At 44.9% G+C, this 12,315-nt stretch overlaps 1 protein-coding gene across 6 annotated transcripts in view; it reads right to left on the bottom strand.

Annotated features, from left to right (window-relative positions):
- The window catches only part of CRACR2B (calcium release activated channel regulator 2B), a 90,341-nt gene that overhangs the window by 56,326 nt on the left and 21,700 nt on the right, over window positions 1-12,315 (bottom strand). For 5 of the 6 annotated variants that reach the window (XR_012159316.1, XR_012159314.1, XR_012159317.1 and 2 more), the window contains exons 2-3: window positions 4,614-4,865; window positions 2,905-3,016 (exon numbers count right to left, since the gene is read on the bottom strand). Coding sequence is in view for 3 of the 6 variants with exons in the window: in XM_073347162.2 (XP_073203263.1) it covers window positions 2,905-3,016; window positions 4,614-4,865 (364 nt within the window). In the remaining 3 variants the exon portion in view is untranslated. Of the gene's footprint in view, window positions 1-2,904; window positions 3,017-4,613; window positions 4,866-4,958; window positions 5,001-12,315 lie in introns of those variants that run through there. The other variant, XM_073347163.1, reaches the window with a different exon arrangement.

Raw genomic sequence — 12,315 nt, 5'->3', positions numbered from 1 at the left:
TTTTAAACCTGCTGCTTATTGATGTCTTCGGGTGATTGGTTCTTGTATTATCTGAAGGGGTAAATAACGCTTCTGTATTCACTTTTTCCACACCACACACAATTTTATCGACTTCTCTCATATCCCCCTTTAGTCGTCTCTTTTCTAAGCTAAACAGTCCCAGTCTTTTTAATCTCTCCTCATACAGTAGCTGTTCCAGACCCCTCATCATTTTTGGTGCCTTTCTCTGTACTCTCTCCAATTCTAACACATCTTTTTTGAGATGGGGTGACCAGAACTACATGCAGTATTAAAGGTGTGGTTGTCCCATGGATTTAGACACTGGCATTATGATATTTTTTGTCTTATTATCTATCCCTGTCCTAACAGTTCCAAACATTGTTAGCTTTTTTGACTGCTCCTACACATTGAACAGATGTTTTCAGAGAACTATCATGATGACACCAAGATCTCTTCCTTCAGTGGTAACAGCTAATTTAGATCCCATCATTTCATATATATAATTGGGATTATGTTTTCCAACTTGCATTGCTTTGCATTTATCAACACAGAATTTCATCTGCGATTTTGTTGCCCAGTCAGCCAGTTTTGTGAGATCCCTTTGTAGCTCTTCACAGTCAGCTTTGGTCTTAACTATCTTGAGTAATTTTGTATCATCTGGAAACATTGTCACCTCACTGTTTGCCCCCCTTTCCAGATCATTTCTGAATATGTTAAACAGCACAGGTCCCAGTACAGATCCTTGGGGACCCTCCTATTTACCTCTCTCCAATGTGAAAACTGATAATTTATTCCTTTATTCCTTTGTTGCTTGTTTTTTCAGCAGTTACTGATCCATGACAGGACATTCCCTCTTATCCCAATACTGCTTTCTTTACTTAAGAGCCTTTGGTGTGGGACCTTGTCAAAGGCTTTCTGAAAGTTCAAGTACACTGTATCAACCAGATCACCATTGTCCACATGCTTGATGGTACCCTCAAAGAATTCTAATAGATTGGTGAGGCATGATTTCCCTTTACAAGAGCCATGTTGACTCTTTCCCAACATATTCATCTACATGTCTGATATATCTGTTCTTTACTACAGTTTCAACCTATTTGCCTTGTACTGAAATTAGGCTTACAAGCCTCTAATTGCCAGGATCACTTCTGGAGCCTTTAAAAAAAAATCCATGTCATATTAGCTATTCTCCAGTCATCTGGTACAGAAACTGATCTAAATAATAGGTTACATACCACAGTTAATAGTTCTGCAGTTTCATATTTGAGTTCCTTCAGAACTCTTGGGTGAATACCATTTGGTCCTGATGACCTATTACTGTTTAATTTATCAGTTTGTTCCAAACCTCATCTACTGACTTCTCAGTCTGGGACAGTTCCTCAGATTTGTCCCCTAAAAAGAATGGTTCAAGAGTGGGAATCACCCGCACATCCTCTACAGTGAAGACTGATGCAAAGAATTCATTTAGCTTCTCCACAACAGCCTTGTCTTCCCCAAGTGCTCTTTTAGCACCTCTATTGTCCAGTTGCCCACTAATTATTTGGAAGGCTTCCTCCTTCTGATGTATTAAAAAAAAATGCTTTTGCTGTTAGTCCGTGTCTCTTTTGCTAGTTGCTCTTCAAATTCTTTTCTGGCCTGCTTAATTACACTTGACTTGCTAGAGTTTATGCTCCTCTCTATTTTCCTCACCAGGATTTGACTTCCAATTTTTAAAGGAAGTCTTTTTGACTCTATTTGCCTCTTTTACACTGTTGTTTAGACATAGTAGCATGTTTTGATTCTCTTACTGTTTTCGTTTTGATTTATTAGTTATTTTATTTCCTACTGTTTTTATTTATTGAGTATTTTTATCTCAGATTGAAGTATTCCAAATGCCAAGTCACTTTTGGAAAATCTCGGCCCTGATTCATACACTACCCCTCTGCTCCAAGCCAGAGAGCCGTTAAACTGTCCACGTAGCCTAGCCACACAATCCACCACATACAGAAATGTCTCTTATTTAAACAATCAGAGCCAACAGGGAGTGTATTTTCTAAGACTTCATGACCAGCTGGAGGAATGGAGTGGAGGTCATGGAGGTCATTATTGTTATAAACATTCCTCTCCCTCATCAGTTGTGTCTTGAACTGCACTGTGGACTTGTTTACCATACCAGCATTTTCTAGTGGCTAATAAAGAGTACTTGTAACCAACAGAAAAGCAGGGCTTCATTTCTCTTCACTGTATTATCAAACTAACAGCACTTTCATCAGCACACAGGACAGCTGAAGTGCTGCGTTATATAAATCCATAAAGGCATAAATCTCTACTACTGTGGGTAATTAACCATGGGAACAACTTACCAAGAGTGGTGACAGATTCGCCATCAAGATTGGATGTTCGTCTAAAAGATACTCTCTAGGAATTATTGTGGGGAAGTTCTATGGCCTGTGTTGTACAGGAGGACAGATCAGATGATCACACTGGTCCCCTCTGGCCTTGAAATCTATGCATGGAGCTGATTTCCAAGGTGCAGATTTTGTCCCCTCAGAAAATAATGTTCCTTATGCAGCCGGTTGACCTGGGATTTCCTGCCTGCTGATGGAAGCCCAGGCATGGCATGTGGCCAGTCAGAGAGGTTCAGAGATGTGGCTGGCAGTTACGTGAAAGTACTGCAGAAGCTGATAAAAGGAATGTTCTACAGGACTGGAATGACAGGAATGCCTAGGAGGGTTGGGAGACATCTCAGGGTTATGATACACACACATGACCTAGGTTAATATTAACATAGGGTGGAGAAGAAACAAGAAGGATGGGCCAACTGTTGCAGGCAGTTGGCAGGTGAGGGTTTAGAGCCAATAAGCTCTGCTCCATCTCTCCTATATACATTTTAACACATTACCCACGTCTACCTGCTGCTCTTACCTAGTCCCATGCTGAACTCGACAGGCGTCAGGTACCCATTATTGTCCTGCTCCAGGCTGTCAAAGACAGCCTCCAGCTGTTCTGGGGTCAGGGGCAGTTCACTCTGCAGCCGCTGGACAGACAGGAGGAGGGACAAAATAAATACCAAACTCTGGACCCACCCACAGCCCAACTTAAGTCTTTCCAATGACTCCCACTGGGCTTGGATCAGTGCCCTCACACTCACCCTACTGGGAGTGAGATGCTGCAACTGTGAAGACAATGCAGCTGGGCCAGTATGAAGTAGTTTGGAATGCCCATCAGCACGGGGAACTAGATTAATGGCCAGGACTGTGCAGAGGGCATTTTGCTTTCTACGTGTTATTTGGTTCTGAGGAGCATTCTTCCAGGATCGGCCCTTATCCCCAACTTCCTCCAGTACCACCTGTTATCTTTTTAGTTGTCCTCCATCATCTACTGGACTTTTCCTGTCATTCTGACTGAGGAGGGCTGGCTGTGGCTCTCTCAGAGCATCAACACCAGTTAGAAGGACTGCTTATGGCATAACAATGTGGTATAATGGGTATCAGCTCCCTCACCCATGCTACTCCTATCAAAGAGGACACATGGTCTTGGGGACTGGGATTCAGAAGATGATCTGGGTTGAACTCCCAGCTCTGCCACAACCTTTGTGTGTGACCTTGGGCAAGTCATTTAATCTCTCTGTGCCTCAGTTCCCACCTGGTAAAAGGAGAATAATAATACAAACCTAAATATACAAAGGATGGGAGAAAGAAGATTAACTCTTCAGGGCAGGGACTATCTCTTACTATGTGTGTGTGCAGCGCCCAACACAATGGGCCATGATCTCAGCTGGGGCTCCTCGGAGCTACCATCATACACATAACGAAAACCACAGCAGAGATCCTAGTAGTGCTTGTTAAACAAACAGCTATGGCTAAAGCTTAATAAAACCTCTTATTAAAAGCACATGAAACTAGGCATTGCACAGCCCAATACAAAATGACTCAACAGCTCTTGTTTATTAAACATAGTGTATGCCGGTAATGTTAATTGTTCAGAAAAAGCTGGGACAGAACAGAATCCCAGTGTGACCTTCCTCGTATGTACACTAAAGGGAATTATCCAACTTTTGATACAGCTGTAAAACCCCAAGATTTTAACTCAAAATAGAAAGCAGAGAGATGTCTCTCTCCAGATCACAGTCATAATTCAGTCCTGGAGCTAGTTTTTAAAGGAAAGAGACCATCCACAGAAATTATAGGTACAACCAAAGTGAGAAAAATCAAGCAATGTGTCTTGTTATGGGGGCCGTGGTGGGGAGATGGGACACAATATGTTTGAAAAGAAGCGTCAGAATTCTGAAATCCCCCGCCCCGCGCCGTAGAGCAGGCCAGGGTAGTGGTGATGGTAAAGGGGGTGAATTTTGGAAAAATTCTGACACCTTTCCTCCTTCTCCACCCCAAAATTAGAAATTTCCATCAAAATGTTATTTAAAAAAAAATCACTCTGCTTCAGTTCTCTCTGTTTTCCAGTGGGCTACTGGCACAGTCCACCTCAGAGGGGCCATGAGACAACAGAGGTTATACATGGGCTGACCAAGAGCACCCAGCAGTGTGAGGTAAAGCAGGCCCCCTTGAGTACACATGGCACACATGGTTCCATAGCTTCCTGTCTAGAAGCAGAGCAGGAGGATTTTCTCCCCTTACCTGCATGTCCAGCTTGGTGATGAAGCCCTTCTCCTCCTTGTCACACAACTGAAAGAGCTCCCTGGCCTTTTCCAGCATCTCTACCTGCACGTCCTCTGCTTTGCTCAGGCAGAGGCTGGAGGAGGCACCGGCAGCCACGCCATCCTCCTCCTCTTCCTCTTCTTCCCACAGGGCATCCAGGAGCTCTCGCCTCCGGTTCTCCATCTTCCCAAAGCTCTCCCGGCCAGGGTCCAACAGCCGTGATGGAGGAAGCTGAAACAGTTAAATGAAAATGAACTGCAGATCACACATGCTCCAACCCACCATACACACGCTTCAGAGAGAGGCCAACTCACGGCAGGTTACCTAGTAACGCCTCCTTGGTCAGAAGCGCAGCATTGAGAGCATCTCACGTCTTTGACTGGGGTCACTGGGGAGGCAGGAGACAAGACCTCAGATGGAGAGAGGGCAATACCTCTGATTGCCTCACAAAGAGCTGCCTGCTACAAACAAGGTGCAGGCATTGCTGAACTGATGTCAGAGAGCTAATGCTGCTGGCTGCGATGGGGCTGGCTCTTGCCATGTCCTCACACAAAGACATGCACACCTTCTCCTCAGACCTGCAGTGAAGTCACAATTCTCCATTGGCAACAGTCGGTTGCCAGGAAAGATTCATCAGGATGGGATCATGAACTAAGAGAAGATGGTACAGGAAGGAGCAAAGCCCTTATTTAAACAAACCCAGCAATTCTCAAGAAGGGCTGCATATTCTTTAAGGCACTGGGCTGAGACCCAGGAGAGCTGGGTGCAATTCCTGGTTCTGCCGTGGGCAAGTCACTTTAGTCTCTGTCCCTTAATTTCCTACATGCACAATGGGTATAATAATCCTTCCTTACAGGAGGCAGGGTTTCAGTGTCCAACCCTAGTCATTCCCTCCACAGGCTGGGCAAACTATGCAGGCAGCATTTAGGCTCTGGAGAGGCAAAGTGAAAGTAATAAGCCATGGCAGCTCAGTGGTGACACTCAGCAGAGTTAAGAGCAGCTCAGAAGGCAGCCAGTTCCATTTCCCCCCTCCCCTCCCCTTTGTAGATGGGATGTGGGGAGGGGGTTCTAAAGTGTGGGGAGGATAAAATCCTTTGGGTTGAACAAGGTTTCCATGATGGGGCAGAAAGGAAATAGAAAGAAAATCAACTCTCAGGAGTGTTTAAGATAAAAGTACACCCCCCCACACCTTTCCCCCCAAATATTTGATCTTACCCCTTCCTGCTAGTAGCTTCTCCCCCTGCCCAGTGTTTAAGGACGGCTCACCCACTACTGTCAAATCTGCACCACCAGGGTGATGAAAATCCAGAACAGGGGGTTGACCAACACACAGAGTACCATTTTGGTGGGGATCAAGGAGAGTTTTCACAACCAGGGGTAGGGAGAAGAGAGAAATAAGTCACACACCTCCCCACTCTCCTCAGCTTGGTTCTCCTTCCCTGCCTTTTCACTTTGATTTTCAACTTTTTTTTTTTTAATATATGTGGGGGGGGGGATTTTCAACCACCCTCCCCCCATTTTATTCAAGCATAAAGAAAAGTAAGAAAATGTTTTGCATGGGACATGAAATGGGAAATTAACTAAATAAACCAAACACTTTTCCCCCTTATCTCCAAGCCTACGTGTTCTGAGAACTCAAAAGTTGCCAAATAGAATTTTAATCTAAAATGTTCATTTTGTAGGAAGAAACACACACACACAAACAAACTTCAGCTGCCACATAAAACAATTTCCAATAAGTTTTGAGCATCTAGAAATAAAGGCATCAACTTGACTATAGCATTGCTACTGTGATACTGTGCATGTGTACACACACACACGCACCCCCCACCTTCCAAGTGAGAGGTTCAGTACAGTTCCCTATGGACTGTTTTTCCTTATTACCAGTAACACATTTTAAGCCTTCCTAAACCAAATTGCTTTAGATTTCAACTCTGCATTGCAGGGAAGGAGTGAGCAGGACAAGAGGATTGAGACAGATTTAACAGCACTAGCCAAGGAATTTATTTAATTTTCAAGAAATTAAGACCATTGTACAGGTGCAAGAACAATAGCTGAGTGAATTTTTGTTTGCACTCTTGATACACTGGAAGGACAAAGAATGTCATGTACGTAAGCAAGAAGTAACTGACACTAACCCAAAAGGACTAGGCAGTCTTTTGTTCATTATTGCTATTTGGAGAGTTAAAATGTGGCTCTGCTCTGAAAAGTGACTGAGTAAAAAGGTGCCATTTTTATCTATGAGATATCTTCCCTGAGAGCATTCAGAATCAGGTCTCCTGATTTTTAACAGCAACCATGATGACATATTTATTTACAGTATATTATTCAGATGTCTCTGTGTGCTGTATAGATCTCCAGACAAGCGGTTGTCCCTGGTAAACAATGGAAACAAAGCTGGAAGTTGAGCTGTGCGGAAGTGCATTGTTTGTATCTGTCATCACAGTTGCATTCATTAATCCCCTCACCTGCCGTTTACTATAATAAGCCTTTATACTTACTGTTCTTGTAGTCCTGTAGAGCCAATGCAACATTTGGAGACTGAGCTGGACTCTATTCAAGCTTATGTATCAATAACTTAACTGTTAACTCATTCCTGACTGCAGAATCTTTACAGAAAGAACTCACCTTGATTTTCACATTCTGGGTTGAGACTGCAGGGTAGGCACTCACCAAAACCATCCTTGGACTGTGTAGCTTAATGAATGTCTAAGGAGACAGGTTATGTGGCTATACCTTGATGGGTGATAATTATGGGCGGTAACAGGCTATACTGCAGAAGCTCCCAGGAGAGAAGAGTTCATTCAGATCACTGTTTCATAAAGTGGGTGATTTCCTCGGTGTCTCTAATCGCATAGGAAAGTTAAAACATTTAATAGAGAGTCATCACTACTACCACTAAAAAAGAAATGGAGGACTTGTGGCACCTTAGAGACTAACCAATTTATTTGAGCATAAGCTTTCGTGAGCTACAGCTCACTCGGATGCAGTGAGCTATAGCTCACGAAAGCTTATGCTCAAATAAATTGGTTAGTCTCTAAAGTGCCACAAGTCCTCCTTTTCTTTTTGCGGATACAGACTAACACGGCTGCTACTCTGAAACTACTACCACTGTTCTTCTAAAGCAGACTGGAATAGGCGTATCGTCCTCGAAGCCTGAGGGACGCAGTTTGGTCAATTGCGTGGTGGAATAAATTCACACTCAGAGCACTGTAAAGTAAAAAACTTCATGCCCAGGGTTTCAAGCACCACATAATCTGGGCCTTTGCCAATGACAGGTTGGAGAGTGGTGAGTCTGACAATGCCAACCTTATGCATCTGTTAGCTTAGCTGAGTGGAGTCTTGCTGGAGTCCAGTGTCATCTCTTCGGAGTGTCACCCTGTAGTAAGCAGAGAACTTGCTCTGCCCGGGGTGTGAGAAGATGGTGGCTTTGCTGTTTGAGAGAACACTGGGTGACCCTGGAGCTGAAACAAAGGTAATTCTGTCTTCTCACTGATGCGTGGCAATGCCAGCCAGAGTGGGAGGGTACCATGGCTAGTGTGTTGGAGAGGAGGGATTGCAAGACAAGGGGAAGAGCAGCATCAGCATTGTACAGATGGGAGGTAACGAGGAACAAAACAAACATGTGACACTGAAAAAGCCTGCTCTGTGGTGTGTGTAGGTGGCGGTGGGATCTCTTCAGTCACTGCCAGCACACGCAGGCCTCGTCTTCCTTGTTAGGAGATTAATCATTTTCATTTCAAAAGTGGGAGCAGCCCACATGGATAATGAGCCCAAGGCACTTTTCTTTGGTACATAAAAGGTTGAAGAGGCAGGATATTCTTGCCCAATTATGAGACCTATTCATGAGCTGGAATCAACCATCTCCAAGACAAATTGCTACCCGCTACCCCCAGCACATCATCATTTTATCAAAAGACCCCACTTTATTATAGTTCCCAAGTAATTAGGAGAGCTAAACCCCTTCTAATTAGAAGAGCTCCTGGCAAAGTGAATCTGAAAAGGTTTGAATCACCCAGCGAGAGGGTTAGCTAATTAATTCTGCATTTCGAGAGAGAGTTCTCTCTTGTGTAGAGTGCTCCATTGGCTCTGGTCTTCAGGTGACCCTGGCTGACTTGAACAGAAATAAAAACATACTACATAAAAGGGAACATGGTAAGCAAACCACTCAAAACTTTCAGCGACTTTTCTCTACATGACCATGTATTAAGAAGTTCTTCTTCACCTGTGTACAGAGAATGGGGCTCTTTGGGGCAAAAGAACTCAGAGATGATTGGCTTTTAGCCCAGTGGAATCCAAGTTCTGGTCAACTGAGGGGCAGAACTGTCAGCTTGCTAGGAGCCCAAGAGCCACAGCTAGCTTGCATCAACAGAGTGGGTGCCTTCTTCTTTAGTGCCAAGGAGCAGCCCACAGAGACTACAGGTCCCAGCACCCAGTGCTTTACCTCTAGCCAAGTGGCTTGCCCCAGTAAGGCCCCTGCCTTCAGGATGCGAACCAACAAACAACGTGACATTTTACTATAGTTTAGAACGAGACGCGCACACTAGGGAAGGACAGGAGCACCCTCAGGATTACCTTGCTCCTATGCCAACTGGGAAGGAAATTCATTTAGATGATCCTGGGTGAGGACTGTCATCTAAGTCTAAGCTGGTACTTGGGCATCTGGACTGAAGGAGGAGAGACCTTAAGGACGTTACTATTGATGCCTGGATGGGACTCTGGTTCTGCTGGTGTAAACCAGACAGACGCTTTCCCTTCTAGATGGTTGTTGGCAATGTGGTGCAGGACAAGCTCCAAGTTAAATAGCTGCACAGCTGTAAAGGAGATGCCTGTGAGCACAGCACTTCTCGTAAACCTGGGCTGAGCGGGACCCAAGTCTTGTGGGTTACAGCAGCTGTTTCCTGCCACAGGCTTTGTTGTGGCTCAGCAGGCAGCAAAGACAGTCACCAGATCCTGGGGGGGCAGCTTCCTTAGCAAGAAGACCTCATGGAAACGGACCCCGGGCCTTAGCTCAGAATGGAGTGTCCCTGCCTAGACACAGCGGAATCAACCGCCGGTCAAGGTGGTGCCCGTGGGCCTTGCTTCACTGAGGCAGGGAGTCCACGCAGAGTGCAAGTGGAACTTTAATCCCAGACCCCCATGCCTTCTAGTTAATAATTATAGAGTCAGCACTAAACAACATGAAACTAGCTTCCAGAAGGGCTGAGAAATGCCAGAGAGTCAGTGTGGGCTAGAGCAGCATCCTGGGTCTGCTTCTGCCCTGCTGCGTGACCTGAGTCAAATCACTTCACCTCCCTGTGCCTGCCATGTTGCCAACTCTCATGAATTTATCATGAGTAAGGGGCACTGGAAAAGAGGGAACCAGGGGGCCATGGCCCCCACACTTTTTCCCACGAGCAACGGGGTGGGGGGAGGAAGTGGAGAGGAGCGAGCAGGGGGCAGGGTCTTTGAGGGGAAGAGATGGCATGGGAGCGGGGCCTTCGGAGAACGGGCAGCGCAAGGGAGGGGGCTTGGGGAGAAGGGGCAGTGCAGCGGGAACAGGGCCATGGTTCGGGCACCGGTGGCTCCCCTCACACTTGTAGGGACTTTCTGCCACTCCTGTCATGAGTCTCATAATAGCTGATGTTTTATTTAAAGCCCCAGCTCCTGGAGACAGGGGATTAAGAGAGAATCCCAGCTTTCATTAAAAAAAAATAATAGGAGTAAGTTTCTAGCCCTTATGTTTGGAGAGAAAAGGTTGAAGAGGTGAGCTGAGCCCTCCCTAAGGCTCACAAACCAGAAGGCAAAGAAAAAAATCCCAAAGCTCTTACTTTTTGGCAAGAAAAAAAAAATCTCAAGATTTTTAAACCAGTTTCATTGTTTGGTGCCCCACTCATAGTTTCTGACTGCTTGGCAGTGCTGTGCCTGTATCCCCTCACAGCTTGTGCCTGTCTTATCTATTTAGGGTGGAAGTACTTTGGGGGCAAAGACAACCTGTGGGTGTGTTTGTATCTGGCTACTTCAGGAGTACAAATAAAACCCTTCCTATTTATTAAGACGTGTCAGTCTTTGTCTCTATTCTCTTTTGATTTTAATAATGCTGGGGGGTGGGGGCTTGTGTTAGTAGGGGGCTTGAAAATAGATGTCGCTGACGTGATTAAAATGCTGGTGGCTACTAGCACCTCATCTACACTAATGCTACCATGGGGTGGATGTGACCTGTGAGCTCTGCCTTGTGTACATGTGCCGTCTCTTTCACAGCCTGTAGGGAATTAGGCTGTGGAATTCTTCATCTCCAGTCAAGGCAGAAGACGGTGGGAAAGGAAAGCAGGGTGTCTTTATTCACCGTCAGTCCTTGCAGGTGTTATTTATCTTCAGATCTCCCAACAGCCCAGTGAGGTCGGTCACTGGTCAGCCACTGTTTCGCAGATGAGGAAAACTGAGACGCCGGCTGGCTGAATGACTTGCCCATTGTCAGTGTTCAGAGCCAGGATTAGTATGTGCATGTGTATGTTCAGAATGTGTGTTGTTTTCATTCCTCGATATTTGCAGGGAGCTCCCCCCAGCGCTAAGGGGTGCCATGTGAGAAAGTGCAGAGCTGCTTGTGGGGAAATGTTACGACTGAGAAATCAAGAGTGGCGTAACTCTGACCTGGCCTCATCTCCCAAAGGTGATTTTTAAGTTTTGAGTTTAAAACAATCCACCCGTTTGTTGAGAATGAGGAGAGGAGAAAAACCCTTTTCCTATTATAAAGTAATTCTTGCCACTTTAAAAATACCCAGCAACAATAAAACCACAGCTGTAGCACCAAAGGGGTTTAGGCTAGAAAGCTGACACTCAGGAGCGGGGAGGTGTTCGAGGAGAACATGTGACTTTCTGTGCTCCAGGAATATAGTTACGGTTTGGCTGAGAGTTACAAGGGCTCATATGTGTCCATTAGCTTTCTTAATAATGATAATGCTTTTAAGAAGATATCTCCCAGTGCACCAAAGCCCCAGTTCAGCAACACTTGTTCGATATTAAGTGTGCAGTCATGCTTAAAGAAAAGCACCTGCATAAGTGCTTTGCTGGATCAGACTTGTAAGAAAAGAAGATTGCACAGCAAGTAATTTAGGTTCACATTAAAACACTGAGGGAGTACTATCTGATTCTATGCAATGTGCTCAGCAGTGCATTGACCGTTCCATATCATCCTTTAATGTGAGCATTGAACGAGAGCCAGGGGTTGTATAGAAATAATAGCATCATGTATTGTAATGCCCAGGCACAAAAGGGGCAAAGTTAAGTTTGCATATGCTACCTGAACAATAGCACTTCCTCTCTTCTAAGTGCTAAAATGTACATCCTGAAATATTCTCTTAAAGCAGCTGTTCTGTTGGAATGAGTGTCTTATGGTAGTGTGGCATCCTATCAAGTTTTTATTGCATGCATTTGGGATCGTTGTATTACTGGTAAGTAGTGTAGTCACATGTTGGTTTTAAGGCAAGAGGCAAAAAAAACCCAAAAAACTTTATAGGTCCTTATACCATTTCACACAGACTTTATGCCACTCGCTTTATTTATTCCTCACTCTTCTCTGCTTTTTCCCCTGCCCCCTTTGAAGTTATATTGGTTACTATGGAAACAGTGTCATTGGAAAAGGCAGAGCATAGTGACATCCACAGATGCAATATGCAGTCAGCTCTACAATGGTTGGAGATTT

This window comes from Lepidochelys kempii, chromosome 6, assembly GCF_965140285.1.
Source record: "Lepidochelys kempii isolate rLepKem1 chromosome 6, rLepKem1.hap1, whole genome shotgun sequence".
Classification (NCBI taxonomy): Eukaryota; Metazoa; Chordata; order Testudines; family Cheloniidae; genus Lepidochelys; species Lepidochelys kempii.
The sequence above is the reverse complement of the archived record's forward strand: the minus strand, read 5'-3'. Positions and strand labels throughout refer to the sequence as shown.